This window comes from Tursiops truncatus, chromosome 9, assembly GCF_011762595.2.
Source record: "Tursiops truncatus isolate mTurTru1 chromosome 9, mTurTru1.mat.Y, whole genome shotgun sequence".
Lineage (NCBI taxonomy): Eukaryota > Metazoa > Chordata > Mammalia > Artiodactyla > Delphinidae > Tursiops > Tursiops truncatus.
This window is the reverse complement of record NC_047042.1, coordinates 9,883,033-9,903,623: the sequence shown is the minus strand read 5'-3', so window position 1 is coordinate 9,903,623 and position 20,591 is coordinate 9,883,033. Positions and strand designations below refer to the sequence as shown.

Genomic DNA, 20,591 nt, shown 5'->3' with positions numbered 1-20,591 from the left:
TGGCCCACGGGCCCAGCTGCTCCGCGGCATGTGGGATCTTCCCGGACCGGGGCACGAACCCGTGTCCCCTGCATCGGCAGGCGGACTCTCAACCACCAGGGAAGCCCTAGTCTTAGATCTTTTAGAATGTATTAACTGTAGAATAAAGTTCTCCCTGGGTTCTGTTCAGACTTTAATGGGTCTTGGCAGGACAGTGGGGAGGAAGGGAGAGATGTGTGATGGGCAGGGAGGGTGCTGAAAGGTGGCCTGGGGTTGCTGCCTACCCCAACAGTGCCATCTTATTACAAGGGAAGTTGAAAGCTGGAGAAGGAGTATGGAAAGAATCCTGGCCAGGATACCCCTGTTGAACGTGCTTTATAAGTAATAATGCAATTCACCCTTGGTAATTGACCGCTGGTGCCTAAGGTGGTAAGGTTTCTAGGTGGGGTCCTTTCTCAACCATGTGCATCTCTGCAAATTGGTTTGTTTTGTTTTGCATTCCCCAGATTCTGTGGGAAAGGTAGTAAAGTTCATAAGTAATGTTTTATTGACTTTTTATAGGAAACCTTTTCTGGAAGTTGTTATTAGAAAGGGAAGGCAAGCAACAGTAATGTTTCTACAAGAACAAAGGACTCAGGGCAATTTAGTGATTTCTCCTGTGGGGACTGGAGACAGAATTGGAAAGCAGTGGTTATTACAAGATACTGAATATATCAAGAAGAAGATGTGGCACATATATACAATGGAATATTACTCAGCCATAAAAAGAAACGAAATTGAGCTATTTGTAATGAGGTGGATAGACCTAGAGTCTGTCATACAGAGTGAAGTAAGTCAGAAAGAGAAAGACAAATACCATATGCTAACACATATATATGGAATTTAAGGGGAAAAAATGTCATGAAGAACCTAGGGGTAAGACAGGAATAAAGACACAGACCTACTGGAGAACGGACTTGAGGATATGGGGCGGGGGAAGGGTGAGCTGTGACAAAGCGAGAGAGAGGCATGGACATATATACACTACCAAACGTAAGGTAGATAGCTAGTGGGAAGCAGCCGCATAGCACAGGGATATCAGCTCGGTGCTTTGTGACCGCCTGGAGGGGTGGGATAGGGAGGGTGGGAGGGAGGGAGACACAGAGGGAAGAGATATGGGAACATATGTATATGTATAACTGATTCACTTTGTTATAAAGCAGAAACTAACACACCATTGTAAAGCAATTATACCCCAATAAAGATGTTAAAAAATAAAAAAAAAATAAAATTAAAAAAAAAAAGAGTTCCCTGTGTTCTATAGGAGGTCCTTGGTTAATCTATTTTACATATAGGAGTGTGTATCTGTTGATCCCAAACTCCTCATTTATCCCTCCCCACCCATTTCCCCTTTGGTAACCATAAGTTTGTTTTCTGTGTCCGTGAGTCTATTTCTGTTTTGTAAATTAGTTCATTTGTATACTTTAGATTCCACATATAAGTGTGATATCTTATGATATTTGTCTCTCTCTCTCTCTCTGACTTACTTCACTTAGTATGATCATCTCTAGGTCCATCCATGTTGCTGCAAATGGCATTCTTTCTTTTTTATGGCTGAGTAATATTCCATTGTATCTATATGTACCACATCTTCTTTATCCATTCATCTGTCGATGGATGTTTAGGTTGCTTCTGTGGCTTGGCTGTTATTTATATATATATATATCACATCTATGTATAATATATATATAATATGTATGTATATGTGTATATATAACTAAATCACTTTGCTTTACACCTGAAACTAACACAGCATTGTAAATTAACTGTACTGCAATTAAAAGGTTAAATCTTGAAAAACACATTTTTAATTAAAGAAAAATGGGAAGCAGTGGAATTGCTTGCTTACATTTGGAATTTTAATAGATGTTGCTAAACTGCCGTCTGTAGAGATGATACCTACCTATAGTTCCCCAGTAATAGGTAGGAGTTCCCTGGTGGTCCAGTGGTTAGGACTCTGAGCTTTCACTGCCGGGGCCTGGGTTCATTCCCTGGTTGGGGGACTAAGCTGTGCGGCAAGGCCAAAAAAAAAAAAATCAGAGATATTTGACCAACATGTGGCAAATGTTTTTTTGTGTGACAGGGCATCTAGGTAAAGTCATTTCACAACTGAGGTTGAGCACTGTTTTAAGAGTCACCAGATTTTCCTTTTTTGGGAATCAGAGAGCATTTTAGAGCTGGAAGAGACCTTAGAGATGAGGTCCAGCCATTCAGCCTACACATGGAGAACCTCTTTGGCTGTGGTCACCTGGTTGGTCCGTGACTGAAGCCAGACCAAACCCTAGGTCTTTTATTTACCATAAAAGCTCTCCGGGTGTGTGTAAGACAGCCCTGGAAAGGTCTCTGGGGCAGTCTGGGTTTGGCTCCATAGCCAGGAAGCTGGAAGTTACAGCACAGGGCCACAGCACCGTGACTGTAAGGCCAAGTGCTTTAACCCACCCTGAACTTCAGACCCCTCATCTGTAAAATGGAGTCAATATTAGCCTTTTTGCCAAGGTTTCGAGGATTAGGGTTCATGTAGATAAAGCAGCTGACACAAGTTGTCTCACAGTTGTTACCATCTTCCTCATATTTCGTTATCTGACTTCCCCACCCCACATGTAAGGGACACATAACACTACATTCTTTTTGTTTTGTTTTGTTTCATTAGCACATGGCCAGACCCATTTGTTACACGTTGTCTCTGGCTCTTCCCATGCCTCTTTCTTTTTTTCTCTTTTTAAATAAATTTGTTTATTTATTTATTTTTGGCTGTGTTGGGTCTTCGTTGCTGCACCCGGGTTTTCTCTAGTCGTGGCGAGCGGGGGCTCCTCTTCGTTGCAGTGCGTGGGCTTCTCATTGCGGGGGCTTCTCTTGTTGTGGAGCACGGGCTCTAGGCGCTCGGGCTTCAGTAGTTGTGGCTCGCGGGATCTAGAGCACAGGCTCAGTAGTTGTGGCACACGGGCTTAGTTGCTCCGCGGCATGTGGGATCTTCCCGGACCAGGGCTCGAACCCGTGTGTCCTGCGTTGGCAGGTGGATTCTTAACCACTGAGCCACCAGGGAAGCCCTGCATCATTCTTTTAAGTATACAGAAGCATCCCTTCTAGTATGAGAGATGCCAGCCCTTGGGGGTTGGCAGTATTCTTTAGAGAAACATTACTGGTGTGATGTCCCCAGGGGGGCCAGCGACCACCTGCCGGTGTCAGATCAGACACCGGCCTGGGTGTCCTCACTGGAGGGCACAAGGTGGTGAAGGCATTTGGGGAAGATGGGGCCAATGGGACAGGAAGTGGGGGGAGAAGGGGGGTGGCCAGGGAGAGTGTCGGCAGGGAGTTTGGGGAGGTCCCACCAAGGTCCTGAACCTCTGCTTTTGTCTTCGCAGCTCCTGCAGAAAGGGACCAAGATGAACGCAGAGGTGAGTCCTCCAAAAGGACCCGTTTAAGGATGCTTTTTTCTGCAGTGTCCCTCATTTCTCCTTCACAGAGTGTCTCCTTTCCTCCAGAGTTTTCGGAAACATCAGCACAAACTTGAAAACATGTCCCCTCCTTCCTGCCACCACACATGGCTCCCGGTGATATGGGAAGAATTAGGCCCCTCTGAGTTCTTATCTGTGTCAGTCCAGCTTCAGTTAGATTAAGATTTATCTGCTTCAGTTAATCCTGAAACAACACTCATGGGTTAGGGGTAGAGTGGGCTGGGCCCTGGGGGCTGCTGGGCCCTGGAGGCTGCTGGGCCCTTGTGTTATTCTGGGGACACTTAACTCTGCTTACAAGGACCTTTCTCTGCATCGTCTCCCTGTCACCTCACTTCCACTGAACCTGTTCTTCGATCCAAGGAGATGCCTAGTCTCTTTGTCCCTCTGATTTTTCCTGACCAATCAGCCCCTCCTGCTCTCACTCCCTTCCAGGTCCAGCGTAGATCGTGGGGTCCATCTCTTCAACTGCTATTGTGCTCACATCTCCAACTCCTTTTCCGCTTGTCCCCTTGATGCCCCATGGCCAGCCCAGAGGCTGTCCCCACAGGATGGTGGTCTTGGGTGAGAGGCACAGCTTCATGCTGTTTGCGGCTGGCAGAGGTCTTAAAACCTCATCTGGGTGCTCAGCACACCCACCGGGCCCCCTCCGTAGCCCCAGGCAGCTCTCTTGCCCTTTGCCCGAAACAACCAGGTCTGGTCTTCCTCACTCTTCCCAGCTCCCTCCTCACTCTTAGCACGTGGGTAACCTTTTACTTTACGGAGAAAAACTGGAACCATCAGCCATCATCTCTCTCAATTTCGGACTTCCTGTTTGGCTTGTTCCTTTTTTCATAGTGGAAGGGATGCTTGTCAGTGACAGAGCTCCAGGCTGCGAGTACAGGAAAACACAGTTTAATGCGGTTTTTAGCCTGGAAGTTCAGATGCAGGGCAGGCTTCAGGGCGGGTTGATCCAGTGGCTCAGCCACATCTTATCAAGGATGTCCAGGATCTTTGCATCTCTCTACTCTCATCCAAGTGTTGGCTTCATCCTCGAAGTAGTGCCCCTCAGGGTTCTAGGATGGCTGCCGGCAGGGGCTGGGACTACATGCTTCCTCATTCGCTCTGAGCGGGAGAAAGACATGGCTTTCTGCAGCTCTCCCAGAAAAGTGGGAACCTTCTTTCCTGAAGCCTCCACCAAACTCCTGCTTAGGTCTTGCTGGCCAGAACCAGGTCACATGCCCATTCCTGGACTAATGACTGTGTCAGAGGAGCCAGGATTTTGCCAACTGGCTTAGACTAATCAGTCCCACCTGGTGCTGCTTCCCCCTCTACCCCAGGGCTGGATCTGGGAAGAAGGAGGGCGAGTGGACACTGGGAAAGGACCCGTTGCATCCCGTCCCAGACATTTCTGGTGAAAGCGTATTGACTGAAAAACACGCACACCTAAAAGTTGAGAATTATGTTTTATTCTGCTGACTTACGGAGGACTTAACCCCGGGATATAGCCTCTCGGGAAACTCTGAGGGACTGCTCCAAAGAGGTAAGGGACAAGCCAGGATATATAGGGTTTTTTGCCCCCCAAAAAAACCCCAGGCAATTGGAACATCAAAAGATTACTGTTAAAGGAAAACAGACATCTCAAGTTAATGAAGTTATCACTTTTCTATGTATGGGAAGATGCGAGAGTCTAGGCTTCTTGAAATCATTCCTTTGATAGGCACCTTAGCTATCTAGGGTGCCTAAGAGCAGTAGCCTGCTCTCTCCCATCCTGAGTCCCCTCAGGATGCACCTCGGGGGCAGCTGCAGTGGCTGAGGGCTTGATGGCCTCAACAGCCTTTCTTTACTGAAATGTCCACACTCTGAATTGCAGACTCTGCCGCCTGTTCAGACCCTGTACCACCTCCCTGATTACCTCCTGGACCAGCGGCACTGTTGGGCTCATTTCTACTCGATCTTTCCCATCAGTATTTCCAACTGCTTTAGTTTTTACTTTCTTCAGAACAAAGCAACACATGAGGTCTTGTCGAGCTACCGTAACCCTATTTTTCTCATTCCCTTCAGAAACTCATCTTTAATAGTAGTTTTTTGATATAATTCAAAAAGGTACGTGCACCCCTATGTTCATAGCACTATTCACAGTAAACAACCTAAATGTCCATTGACAGAGGAATGGATAAAGAAGATGTGGTGCATATATACAATGGAATACTACGCGGCCATAAAAAAGAATGAAATAAGGCCATTTGCAGCAACATGGATACAACTAGAGATTATCATACTAAGTGAAGTAAGTCAGAAAGAGAAAGACCAATAGCATATGATATCACTTACATGTGGAATCCAAAATATGGCACAGAGGAACCTATCTACAGAACAGAAACAGACTCACAGACATAGAGAACAGACTTGTGGTTGCCAAGGGGGAGGGGTGGTGAGGGAGGGCTGGACTGGGAGTGTGGGATGAGCAGACGCAAACTATTATCTCTGGAATGGATAAACATAAACAACAAGGTCCTACTGTATAGCACAGGGAACTCGTCAATATCCTGTGGTAAACCGTAATGGAAAAGACTATAAAAAAAGAATGTAGATATGTGTAAAACAAAAAAAATAGCTTTTAAAGAGTTTAGTTTTGTAATAATGTCAATACACAGACCTAGTACAAAACTCAAAAGGTATATACAAGACGTTAAATAGTCAAAAGCGAGTCTCCCGGGTACCCCATCCCCCCAGCCTCCTCCACCCCAGGGCTGGCCTCTGTTAACCATTTTCTGGGGCCTCTGCCGCCTTATCTGAAGGCCCTGTAACTCACTCTAATTCTCATGTTCTTGGAAGTTGTGAAAAAAAAGAGTAAAAACTTAGCATTAACATTAAGCTCATAGAACCTGGCCTGGTTAAGAATTCTATCAATCATCAGCCACCCCTTCTGTTCTATAATTTTGACCTTTCCTTTGGTGCTTTTTTTTTTTTTTTTTTTTTCGGTACGCGGGCCTCTCACTGTTGTGGCCTCTCCCGTTGCGGAGCACAGGCTCCGGATGCGCAGGCTCAGCGGCCATGGCTCACGGGCCCAGCCCCTCCGCGGCACGTGGGATCTTCCCGGACCGGGGCACGAACCCGCGTCCCCTGCATCGGCAGGCGGACTCTCAACCACTGCGCCACCAGGGAAGCCCCCATCCATTTACTTTTAATCTATATGTGTCTTTATATCTAAAGTGGACTTCTTGTAGACAACATATAGTTAAGTCTTGTTTTTTAATCCACTCTGACAATCTTTATCTTTTAACTGATGCATTTAGACCATTAACATTCAAAGTGATTATTGATGTAGGTGAATTAATATTTGTTACTGTTTTCTATTCATTGCCTTTGTTCTTTGGTCCTGTTTTTCTCTCCCACTCTTTTTCTGCCTTTTGTGATTTAAATTGAGCGTGTTATATGATTCCATTTTCTCTTTTTTCTTAGCATATTGGCTATACTTCCTTTTTTTATTGGTTGCTCTAGGGCTTGCAATATACATTTACAACTAATCCAAGTCCACTTTCAAATAATAACTATACCATTTTACAGATAGTGTGAGTACTGTAAAATAACATAATAATTCCATTCCTCCTTCTTGTCCTATGTATGTATCACTGCTGTTACACATTTCACTTATGTATAAGCACACATAAGCATATAAATACATACATAAAGTATATACATAAGCGTAAATAATTGAATACTTTGTTGCTGTTATTATTTTATTGTTATTTAGATCAATTAAGAATAAGAAAAATAAAGTTTTTATTTGACCTTCACTTAATCCTTCTTCCTTTCTTTAGGTAGACCTGAGTTTCTGACCTGTATTATTTTTCTTCCTCTCTAAAGAACTCCTTTTAACATTTCCTGCAAGATAGGTCTACAGGCAACAAACTCCCTCAAATTTTTGTTTGTCTGAGAAAGTCTTTATTTCTTCTTCACTCTGGAAGGATAATTTCACAGGGTACAGAATTCTAGGTTGGTAGTTTTTTTTCTCTCAACACTTTAAATATTTCACTCCACTCTCCTCTTGCTTGCATGGTTTTTGAGGAGAAGTTGGATGTAATTCTTATCTTTGTTCTTCTGTACGTAAGGTTGATTCCCTCTGGCTTTTGTTTTTTTTCTCCTTTTTTTGGCTGCATCACACGGCATATAGGATTCTAGTTCCCTAATCAAATTTGCGCCCCGTGCAGTGGGAGCATGGAGTCTTCAACACTGGACCACCAGGGAAGTCCCGTCTCTCTGGCTTCTTTCAGGATTTTTTTCTTTATCTTTGCTTTTCTGTAATTTGAAAATGATATGCCTATCATCATTTTGCGGGGGGTGGGGGGGGGTATTTATCCTGTATGGTGTTCTCTGAACTTCCTGGACCTGTGGTTTGGTGTCTGACATTCATTTGGGGAAATTCTTAGTCATTACTGTTTCGAGTATTTCTTGTGTTCTTTTCTCTCTTCTCTTTCTGGTGTTCCCATTACATGTATGTTACACCATGTGTAGTTGTCCCACAGTCCTTGGATATTCGCTTCATTTATTCAGTCTCTGTTCTCTTTGCTCTTCAGTTTAGGGGGTTACTATTGAGATATCCTCAATTTCAGAGGATATCTTTCCTCTTTCCTCATTCTTTCCTCAGCCATGTCTACTCTGCTAATAAGCCCATAAAAGGCGTTCTTTGTTTCTGTTACATTGTGTTTGATCTCTAGCATTTCTTCTTCATTCTGTCTTAGAATTTGCGTCTCTCTGCTTACATTGCCCATCTGTTCTTGTATGTTGTCTGCTTTATCCATTAGACCCTTAGCATAGTAATCATAGTTGTTTTAGATTCCCAGTCTGGTAAATCCAACACTCCTGTTAGGTCTGGTTCCGATACTGCTCTGTCTCTTCAAATTGTGTTTTTTGTCTTTTGCTATGGTTTGTCATTTTTTTCTTGATCGCCAGACATGATGTATCATGTAAAAGGAGCTGCTGTAAATGGGCCTTTAGTCATGTGGTGGTGAGATACAGGGGAAGGGGAAGCATTCTCTGCTCCCGTGATCAGGTCTCAGTCTTATAGTGAGCCTGTGCCTCTGGACTGCAAACCACACAAGTATTTCTCAGTTGTTTCTTTTCTTCTTCCCCTCTTAGGTGGGAGAGTATGGCTAGAGTGGGCTAGAGTTGGGTGTTTCCCTTCTCCCAAATGGAATTCTAGAGTAGTCTGGAGTTTTGTACAGTGGACCCTTACACAACACCGGGGTTAGAGATGCTGACCCTCTGTGCAGTTGAAAATCTGCCTGTAACTTACCGTCGGCCCTCCATATACACAGCTCTGCACCCACAGATTCAACCAGCCGCAGCTGTGTAGTACTGTAATATTTACTTTTTAAAAAAATCCATGTGTAAGTGGACCTGCACTGTTCAAATGCATGTTGTTCAAGGGTCAACTGTTTTTCCCTTCCCTGCAGTCAGTTAGGGTCTGATAATTCCCCAGCATGTTAGGGTCTGGTTAGCTAGTTTCCTGCGAGGGCAGGCCTCATTAGGAAGAACGGGCACGCTCTGGTATATTTCAGTGGTGCTTTTTCCCCACTCCTGCTGGAAGCACAGGGGGAAACATCTCCAGTATTTACTGTGGGAACCTGGTCAAGCTCTTGGAGGTAAATCTCACAAAAATGAGAGGGTCTCCCTATGACTGGGTCCCCCTGGATTTTTTAGGTCTCCAAGTTGTCCACACTGAGCCCCCAGCAGCTCACCCATTACAGTTCAGGCTTTCCTACTGGTTCTGGCGTCTGGTTCCTGTGGTCGTTTCTACTCTTGAACCTCTGCTCTGCTAAGTTATTCTCTTCATTAGTCCCTCTGTTTCTCCAGTCTTGGGGGCAGTGGTTTGCCTTGTGTCCTCACCTCTCTTACGGATCCTGGAAGACTTAGTTTTAGTTAGTTTTTCAGTCTGTTTAGCTGTTTACCCATTATCAGGATGGAGTGGCAACTTCCAAGCTCCTTCCATGTGCAGTGGGAAACCAGAAGCCCTCACCTCTTTGATTTGCAGTTTCCTTTCAGAACATGCCTTGAAGAAGCCTCATGTCAGATGAGCAGGTGCAGGTAAAATGGTCTCTCTAGCAAAGTCATTTTTCTCAAAAACAAAGTTCTTTCCCACAGAGGAACTCAACTGTTAATATGTCAGCATTTTCACCCATATCTTGTCCCTTTGTGTCAGTTTTGCAAAGGAATGTTGTGTAAACCAAACTCAGAAGCACTTTCAGTCTGACACCATGCCAGCCAGGTTTTGTACACAAGTTTGTGTGTATTGTTAATTACTAAAATAGAAAAAGTAACTTGGCTTCTTACAGTTCATGAAGCTGTTTCTTAACCTCATGGCTCTTTTAAAGCTAATAGAAACTTATGTTCCTGGTTCTTTTCTGGAATGTAGTAATTTAGTAGTTAATCTTAGGAATACTGTATATATTCAGCCTCTTAAGGAGATTGCTTGTTTCCTTTTTTGGGTGAAAGAAGAAACAAATATTTGATCAGGCGTGTGTGTTTGGGCTGTTACAGTACAGATTTCTCTAAAGACTGTCTTTCTGCTTTTCGTATATGAGACTGTCCACAATTAAAAGTAAAAGGGTAAACTTGTAACCCAGAAGGTACTAACAGGGCTAAATGGCCTGTTGTCAGTTGGGCATTGTGGCCTCTCCTTCCCACACTCTCCCTGACTCAAGGAAGACAAGCCTGGAACTGCACTGCCCACTGGTCCATTTCATGTGTGACGTTGGCCAGTTGGAAGCAGACTTGGGAGATGTGGAAGGCCGAAGAAAGAGAGACTGTTATTGAGAGAGCACAGTTGCTTCTTCCCAGCTGCAGGCTGAAAAAGGCCGCAGATGCTTTCCCCGAGGTCTTGGCGTCCAGGCAAGCTCTTGAGAATGACTTGCTTCAGTACGGCAGGGAGATGGTCAGTGATGGCTTCTCTGGCTTTAGCTCCCCAGTGGTGGCAATGGTCATGTAACCCAGAGGTCCCCAACCCCGGGGCCGCAGACCAGTACTGGTCCACGGCCTGTTAGGAACCGGGCCACACAACAGGAGGTGAGTGGTGGGCAGACGAGTGAGTGACGCTTCATCTGCTGCTCCCCATCGCTCCCCATCGCTCCCCATCATTCCCCATCACTCCCCATCACTTCCACATCACTTCCCATCACTCCCCATCACTCCCCATCGCTCTCCTGTCACTCCCCATCGCTCCCTATCACTTCCCATCACTCCCCCATCGCTCCCCATCACTCCCCATCGCTTCCCCATTGCTTCCGCATCGCTCCCCCATCGCTCCCCCATCACTCCCCATCACTTCCCCATCGCTCCCCATTGCTCCCCCATCACTTCCCCATCACTCCCCATCACTCCCCATCACTTCCCTGTCACTCCCCCATCACTCCCCATCGCTCCCCCATCATTCCCCCATCACTCCCCATCGCTCCCCCATCACTCCCCCATCACTCCCCATCGCTCCCCATCACTCCCCCATCACTCCCTATTGCTCCCCCATCACTCTTCATCGCTCCCCATCATTCCCCATCACTTGCATTACTGCCTGAACCACTCCCACCCACTGTCCATGGAAAAACTGTCTTCCATGAAACCAGTCCCTGGTGCCAAAAAGGTTGGGGACCGCTGATATAAGCCTCTAATTCCCCACGTTAAAACTCTGTGCTTAGAACACATTGAATGCTTTCTCTTTTCCAGACTGAATCCTGACTGGTACCTTGAGGGGTTTATGAGTAACCTGACTGGTACCTTGAGGGGGTTATGAGTAAGTTGTGGAACAACAGTAGTACAAAGTCTGGGAGAGAGGAGGTGGAAGTAACCTGTTGGAAGGTTCTCATGTGTGAAATGGTACGATGTTACCTTAAGGCGGGCTGTGCTAAGTAAAATATGTATCATATAAAGGCCTTAATAAACCACTAAAATTGTTACAGCTACTAGCCACCGGGTGAGGTTAAATGGAATCATTGGCAATACTTTATTCATCTGAAAAGAAGTCAGAAGAAGAGGGAAAGAAGCACAGATTGGACAGATAGAAGACAACAAGACAGTAGATTGGAGCCCAACCATATCCGTAATCATAGGGTAAATTGTTTAAACACTTCACTGAAAGGCAGAGATTGTTAGACTGAATAAAAAGCGAGACCTGACAATACGCTGCCTACAGGAAACTCACTTCAGATATGAAAGCACACATTGGTTAAAAGTGAGGGGTTGGGAAAAAAAATGTACTATGCTGACACAAATCAGCGGAAACTGGGAGTAGATTGATGATATCAGACAAAATAAATTTCAGGGCAAAAAATACTACCAGGAATAAAAGTGGTCATTTCAGAATGATAAAGTGGTTAATTCATCAAGACACCATAACCACCCTAAAAATTTATATTCCTGACAATAGAGCTTTGAAATACATCAGTCAGAAAGTGATAGAACTGTAAAGAGAAATACACAAATCTACAATTATATTCAGAGATTCTAGTACCGATCAATGATTGATAGAACAAGTAGACAGAAAATCAGTAAGTATATAGAAGACTTGAATAACATCATCTACCAACTTGATCTAACAGACCTATGGGACAGTCCAGCCAACAACAGTAGAATACACGTTCTTTTTAAGTGTGCTCAAAACATTTACCAAGACAGACCATATTCTGGATCATAAAACATGTTTTTAAAAATTTAAGGGTTCAGGGCTTCCCTGGTGGCGCAGTAGTTGAGAGTCCGCCTGCCTATGCAGGGGACACGGGTTCGTGCCCCGGTCCGGGAAGATCCCACATGCCACGGAGCGGCTGTGCCCGTGGGCCATGGCCGCTGAGCCTGCGCGTCCGGAGCCTGTGCTCCACAACAGGAGAGGCCACAACAGTGAGAGGCCCGCGTACCGCAAAAACAAACAACAAACAAACAAAAAATTGAAGGGTTCAAATCATTTAAAGGATGTTCTCTGACTGATATTTCTCTGGAATTAAATGAGAAACCCGTAGTAGAAAAATATCTGGAAAATCCTTAAACATCTGGAACTAAATAACATACTTCTGAATAATCCACTGACCAAAGAGTTCATCACAAGGGAAATTAGACAGTATCGTTAACTGAATGAAAATGAAATCACGACACTTCCCAGTTTGTGGGGTGCAGCTCAAGCACTGCCGTCACTTACAGGGAAGTTTATAGCACTAATGTCTGTTTTTGAAAAGAAGAAAGTTTTTGAATGAATAACTTAAATTCCCAACCTCAGAGTTTTTTTTAAAAAGAGCATATTAAACCCAAAACAAGCAGAAAATCTGAAGTAATAAGGATAAGAGCAGAAATCAACGCAATAAGGAAACAAAAAACAATCAAGAAAATCGGTGAAACCTAAAGAGAGTCTTTGGGGGTTTTTTTGAGATCATTAGAATCGATAAAACTCTAGCCAGGCTGCTCAGGGAAAAAGAGAGAGAAGACACAAATTACCAATATCAGAAATGAGACAGAGGACATTACTGCAGATTCTACAGAGAGTTAAAGAATAATAAGAGAATACTGTGGATACCTTTATGGCTAGGAAAGAGTAATTTAGATGAAAGAGTAATTTAGATGAAATGGGCATATTCCTTGAAAGACTCAGACTTCCTAAGCACTTTGAAAAAGAAGTGGCAACCTGAATGTATATATATTCCAACTATACCTATTAAATAAATAGTCTCTGTAGTTGAAACCTTTCCACAGAGAGGAATTCTGGATTGAAGAAGCAGGCTGCTCTGATGTGAACTGGTTATAGAGAGAGGCATTTGTCAGGAACTTCAGGTGGCGTCTAAGAGCTTTCCATCCCACGACCATAAGGAACTGAATTCTGCGGACAACCACGTGAGCGTGGAAGAGAACCCTGGGCTCTGGATGGGGACGTAACCTGCCAGCTCCTGACTGCAGCCTAGGAAGACCCTGGGCAGAGGACTCCGTTAAGCCACATTCAGATTCCAGACCCTCAGCAACTGTGAGATAATAAATTTGACAAAGGATCAGAGCGCTCTACTTGGGCAGACTCCTTCCTGATCATTTGCCACCGAAAGATGATCAGAAAACAAAATGAGTGGCATATGGTTTATCGTTTGTGTATGTTTCGTGAACTCATCCCAGTACTCCAAACCCAGTGCCAATAGAGAAAGCCACGAGACGCCAGCCTCCAGCAGCAACTCCAGTCCAAATGATTCAAGATCAGCCCCGCCTTCATTCAGTCAAGAAATCGTGTCTAGAGCTGCCAGTTCTTCCTCAGAAAGACTGAGACAACACACGCTTCCACAAGCACAGATGGATTCCCATACAGTTACCTGTTTCCACACGTAATACAAAGAAACGTAGACAACCGGTTTCTCGGGCAAACTGTTCCAGCTAGACTGCCAGTGTATCTTGCTTTTAGTCCATTGCAGGTACTATGGTGGCAAACATGTGTATGCTCATTAGTAATATGTGATATTTTGTACAATGTCAAGCTGCCGTTTCAGCTCAGGCCACATTGAACGCCAACCCAGCCCAAACTACTGCTTCATAGCCTCTACGTTGGCACATGTTCCTGGAGAATAATCACCACTGGCTCCAAACTCAGCGGTCCAAGAAGGCTAACCCCTGAACGAGAATGCTAAACAAAGATGTCAGTTTGAGGCCGGCTGGATTGGATGTACAGGTCCTCACGAGCTGCAGTTCTCTTTAGCATTGTGTATTTCTTTTCTTCCTTTAGTCAATTTATACGGTAATGGGAGCCACAGAAAGCTGGAGGATTTCCTGTTAGGCATGAGGAGGTCAGCCGCAGGCTCCCTGCAATAGTGCCAAGTTAAGGATGATGGGAAACAAGTAAACAATCTAAAACTTCTAGAAGTGGGTCATTTTATGGATGATGGGCTTGGCGATGAGGGTGGGAGTGGGGAAGGTGCAGGTGAAGAAGCCAGTGCAATTCAAAGACCTGGATTAATGGTTTCGGCTTGATCTTATCACCGCCTTCTTTACTTCACTAATGCCAGAGGGCCGCCCCCTGTCAAGAGTTAGGCTTGAAAAACCATGCCAGCTGGAAAGGAGGGTTTGACTTTAGGAAAATGTTTAAACAGTAGTGGAATTTAAAAGTATATATGAGGGCTTCCCTGGTGGCGCCGTGGTTGAGAGTCCGCCTGCCGATGCAGGGGACCTGGGTTCGTGCCCTGGTCCGGGAAGATCCCACATGCCGCGGAGCGGCTGGGCCCGTGAGCCATGGCCGCTGAGCCTGCATGTCCGGAGCCTGTGCTCCGCAACGGCAGAGGCCACAACAGTGAGAGGCCCGCGTACCAAAGGAAAAAAAAAAGTATATATGAGTATAAAACCTTTTTATTATCATGAGATTTTTTTCCTTTAAGCTCATACGTATGAATATTGTAAGCACAAATGGATTACTAATTGTATGATTAAAAAAAAGAGACTAACAGAACATAGTGTTACAATATTGGTCTTCCAGATTTTATTCATTTCAACTATGTATATTTTCCCAAGACAGACATATTTGTGGGTCTTACTTCTTTAAAGAGCTGCTTCATATATAAATTTCTATAGTTGTAGATTGACCGTTCAGTATGTAATTTAATATGTTATCTATTTTCTATGAATTATTCTGAAAGTTTCAAATGAATGCTCTCACAGTGTTTAGTAAAGAATGTTATTTACCTAAAATGCGCTAGTAGCAACTGGCCCAGCCTTAAAGCCAAGAAACTCACCAGTAATCTTAACTTTATTGGATAAAGGAAACCTATTTTAAGGGCGTGTATTCCATCAGTTGGAATTCATACCGTAAAGAAAAAGCAGTTCTTTAGTAGAATTAACAGTCATATAAACTGTTCTATACAGGCAGTAAAAAGGGAATACTTTCATAGAATCAGAAATACTAGAAATAATTTGGCATTACAAGAAAAGAGAATTACAGACCAGTAACTCTCATGAACACAGATGCAACCATTTTTAATAAGATTTTAGCAAATAGAATCAACAGCATATATACAGGATAATACATTATGACCACGTGAGGTTTATCCTGGGAATGAAAGGTGTCACTATATCAACAGACTTTAAGAAAAAAATCACACAATCATCTCAATAGACATAGAAAAAGCACTTGACAAAATTAGACCATTTATGCCTTTAAAAATATAAGCAAAATATGAATAAAAGGAAATATCCACATCCTGATAAAGCGTACCTACAAAAAATTCTACAGCTAAGATAATAATTCTTGGTGAAAAGACCAAATGCTGTCCTCTAAGATTAAAACGTGAGCAAGAATGTCTGCTCTTGGGGCTTCCCTGGTGGCGCAGTGGTTGAGAGTCTGCCTGCCAATGCAGGGGACACGGGTTCGATCCCTGGCCTGGGAGGATCCCACATGCCACAGAGCAACTGAGCCTGCGCTCTGGAGCCTGCGGGCCACAACTGCTGAGCCCGCCAGCCACGGCTGCTGGGGCCCGTGCACCTGGAGCCCGTGCTCTGCAACAAGAGAAGCCACGACAATAAGAGGCGCACACACAGCAACGGAGACCCAACACAGCCAAAAATAAAAACAGGTAGATAAGTAAATTTATTAAAAAAAAAAAAGAATGTCTGCTCTTGCTACTCCTATTCAAAATCATACTGGAGTCCCACCCAGTGCAATCAGGCAAGAAAAATGAATAAAACACATACAGATTGGAAAGGAAGAAGTAAAACCGTCTCTGTTCACATCTGACTCTGTGGTCTATGCGGAAATCTAATGGAATCTACAAAAAAGCCGCTAGAAGTAGTAAGTGAGTTCAGCAAGGTTACAAGATGCCAAGTCGGTACACAGAAATCAACTGTATGTCTGTATACTCACAATGAACAACTGGAAATGGAGGGTTAAAAAAATACTATTTATAATAGCACTAAAAATCCTTAAAAAAACAAGTATAAATCTCACAAAATATGTGCTAAATCCATATACTGAAAATGACAAAATGAAAGAAGTCAAAGACCTAAATAAATGGGGAGATGTACCACATTCATGGATTAGAAGATTCATTATTGTGAAAATGTTGGGTTTTTTCTCAAACTGATCCATATATTCAACATAATACCATTCAGAATCCTGGCAGGAATTTTTATTTTATTTTATTTTATTTTATTTATTTAATAATTGACAAACTGAGTCTAAAATGTATATGTAAAGGCAGGAGAACTATAATTTTGGAAAAGAAAAAGTTGGTGGATTCACAGTAATGGACTCCATACTTACCATAAAACTATAGGGATCAAGACAGTTTCCTTTTGTACAAAGGCACAAAGGCATTTCAATAGAAAAAGGATGGTCTTTCTCAATAAGTCATATTGGAACAGTTGGATATCATATGGGGAAAAAAAAAAAAAGAAACTTGATGGCTTCCAGAGAAGAAGGCACATGAGCTGGGTTTAAAGTCCTGGTACATTTAAATACAGGGCTGGCATAGCCCTGCCTAGTTGTAGATAGCTGATACAGCCTGTGGAATGAATACATACACTAGAAGCTGCCTCTCTGCTCTAAAAAAATGTTTTTAAGAAACTGATTCATACCTTACCCCATGTGGAAAAATTAATTCAGAACATAAACTATAAAAGTAACTAAGGACTTCCTTGGTGGTGCAGTGGTTAAGAATCCGCCTGCCAGTGCAGGGGACATGGGTTCGACCTCTGGTCTGGGAAGATCCCACATGCTGCGGAGCAACAAAGCCCATGTGCCACAACTACTGAGCCTGCGCTCTAGAGCCCACAAGCCACAGCTACCAAAGCCTGCGTGCCCTAGAGCCCACATACTGCAACTACCGAGCCCTTGCGCCACAACTACTGAAGCCCGCACACTCTAAGGCCTGCATGCCACGACTGCTGAGCCCACGTGCTACAACTACTGAAGCCCGCGTGCCTAGAGCCCATGCTCTGCAACAAGAGAAGCCACCACAGTGAGAAGCCCGTGCACCACAACGAAGAGTAGCCCCCACTCGCCACAACTAGAGAAAGCCCGTGTGCAGCAACAAAAACCCAACGCGGCCAAAAAAGAAAGAAAAAAGTAACTAAAACTAAAGTAAGCTAAAACTGTGAATCTTAAACTATAAAATGTCTAAAAGAAAACATAGAAGAAAATGTTTGTGACATTGCAGTAGCCAGAAGAATGATCCATTAAAAAATTTTTTTGATAAGTTGACTTCATCAAAATTAAGAACTTGAGCTCCTAAAAAGTCACTCTTAAGAAAATGAAAAGACAAACTACAGACTAGGAAAAGTTGTTTGCAAATTACGTATCTGACAAATGAATTGTATCAAAAATATATAAAGAACTCTAAAAACTCAATAATAAGAAAATAAACAACCCAATAAAAAGTGGCAAAAGATTTGAACAGACACTTGACCAGCAAAGATTTATAGACGGCAAATAAGCACACGAAACAGTGCTCAACATCACTAGTCGTTAGGGAAATGCAAATAGAAACCTCAGTGAGAGACCACAACACGCCTGTCATAATGGCTAAAACAAAAAGGAGAAAACCTGATAATACCAGGTGCTGGTGAGAATGCAGAACAGCTGGACCTCTCAGACATCAGTGGCGAGAATGCAAAACAGTATAGGTGTAAAGGTATACTTTGGAAAAACTCAGTTTGCCAGTTTCTCATGAAGTTAAGCCTACACTTGCCATATGACACAGCAAACTCATACCCAGGTATTTACCCAAGTTTGAGAACTGTGCTGACACAAAAAGTAGGACGTGACTATCTATAGCGGCTTTATTCATAATTGAATTACGAATTCATTTGAACTGGAAGCATCAGAAATGTCCTTCAACTGCGAAGTGGATAAACAAGCAATCATGACTAGTACTTAGTAATAAAAAGAAATGATGGATACATGCAACAACATAGGTGAAAAATGCATTGTGCTAGGCAGAAGATAGACTCAGACTACATAGCGTCTGATTTCATTTATATGACATTCTAGAAAAGGCAAAACTCTTGGGATGGTAAACAAATCAGTGGTTGCCTGGGGTTGGGTAGGGGTTGACTACAAAGGGGCGCAGGTAATTTTGGAGGGGGTGATAGAACTGTTCTGTATCCTTTGTTATTTTTTTTAATTGGAGTATAGTTGATTTACATTGTTTTAGTTTCACGTGTACGGCAGAGTGAATCAGTTATACATATGCATGTATCCACTCTTTTTTTTATTTAGATTCTTCTCCCATATAGGCCATTATAGAGTGTTGAGTAGAGTTCCCTGTGCTATACAGTAGGTCCTTATTAGTTATCTATTTTATATATAGTAGTGTGCATATGTCAGTCCCAATCTCCCAATTTATCCCTCCCCACCCTTATCCCCTAGTAACCATAAATCTTTTTTCTACATCTGTGACCCTACTTCTGTTTTGTAAATAAGTTCATTTGTTCTATATCTTGACTGTGGTAGGTATATGAGTTTATGTTGGTCAAAACTCATAGAACTGTACACTAAAATGGGTGGGTTTTATTATATGCCAAAAAAAAAAAATCTGATAGTATCAGGAAAAGCTTCATAAAGTGTAAGATGCCCAAGTCTTAAAAGCTTTGAAGGTGTGGACAGTGGGGAGAAGCTCGTTCCAGGCAAGGGGAACAGGATTTGCAAAGACTTAGAGGGAGCAAACAGTCGTGTTTGTTCTGTGTACTTTGAAGTTGTTTGGAAGGTCAGAAGCCTAAAGTTACACAGTGGGGGAGTTGACCAGAAGGCGTTGCTGGAGAAGCAGGCTGGAGCTGAGTTGTGAAAGGCGTTATGTGTTTGGTAAAGAATGTGGACTTGGATTTTTTTTTTCCCCTTTAGTTGGTGTCCTACAAACTGTCTTACAGTTTGGGCTGCTGTAATAAAGTACCACAGAAATTTCTCTCTCGCAGATTGGGGTCTGGAAGCCTGAGATCAGGTTGAGATCTGGCGGGAGGGGTACCCTTCTGGGCTGCAGACTACGGACTCCTCAGCCCGTCCTCACATAAGCGGAGAGCAGGGAGAGGAGGCATGCTCTCTCGTGACTCTTAGAAGGGCACCAACCCCATTCATGCAGGCTCCACCCTCATGACTTCATCTCATCCTAATTACCTCCCCAAAGCCCTATCTCCTACTACCATTATATTGAGGGACAGAGTTCCCACTTCTGGGGGGGGGACATAATCATTCAGTCTGTAACAGCTGGGAAAATGAAGGGCTTTAATCGGGGTGGGGGGGACTTAGTTTTCGTCTGAAGCATCTCCTCTGGCAGGCCTGGGGACCACACATGGGAAGGGTGAGACCAGGTGGTGATTTGTCACGTCGTCAGGCAGGAGGCAAACAAGTCCTGGGCCAAGACTAGAGCAGTGGACGCACGAAGAGGGGTGGGAAATGGTGACACCCAGATGACAAAGGTGAAAGAAAGGGGCTAGATGCTAGCGGCTGGGGAGACAATGGAGTTTCTATGCTTGGAGACATCCAAGAAGAACTAGGTTTGAAGGATGTGTAGAGATAATTTTTATCAGTTTGGATTATAGTGAGTTGCTGTATAACTTGAAAAAGTCGACTTGATTTTTCATTATAATACTGTATGCAGCCAGCCTCCAGCAGTGTACCTGAATAATGAGTAAGCTGCCACAGTAGGGTGGGAGTGACACTGGTTGGAACCCAGAAAGCCATAGTGAGGAGTCTGAGTAAGGTGACTGTAGCTGGTACCCATGGGCCCTGTCTGCCCACATCTCACTGAGCAGCTGTGGCCTCTGAGTGACTCCCCACTGTATCAGATTCGCACATCCACTGGAGGAGGGATTCGGGGAGGACAGAGGTGCCAAACTAGGACTGGGTATGGCTTAAAGAGGAAGATCTCTCATCCTGGGGGAGGTGGCAGTAGAAGTGGAGAGCCTTTTCCGTGGACGACACAGGTCAGAGCACGCACAGAAATGTTCTGGGGGGAGCTGACTCCTCTCCGAGCCTGCGTTTCAGGGAGCGTCTCATCCCCGCCCTTACCTGCTGCAGCTTCCTGTGTGCTCTGGGTTGGCTCCTTGCTTGTCTGGACCCTGACTGGTCCTGCCCGCATGTCTTTGTTTCGCTGCGCTTTGCTAGACGCCTGGACCGTTTTTAAACCCCACCTTGACCCCTTGTGTTTC

General features: G+C 44.0%; 1 protein-coding gene and 1 pseudogene across 3 annotated transcripts in view; both read left to right on the top strand.

Moving 5' to 3' along the window:
• Positions 1–20,591, top strand: part of BLVRA (biliverdin reductase A) — a 53,079-nt gene that overhangs the window by 9,684 nt on the left and 22,804 nt on the right. For all 3 annotated transcript variants that reach the window (XM_073809532.1, XM_073809533.1, XM_019940683.3), the window contains one exon: positions 3,381–3,413. In XM_073809532.1, coding sequence (XP_073665633.1) covers positions 3,402–3,413 — 12 coding nt within the window. In that variant the 5' untranslated portion in view covers positions 3,381–3,401. The remainder of the gene's footprint in view (positions 1–3,380; positions 3,414–20,591) is intronic.
• On the top strand, positions 7,789–20,587 carry LOC141279504 (homocysteine-responsive endoplasmic reticulum-resident ubiquitin-like domain member 2 protein pseudogene; annotated as a pseudogene).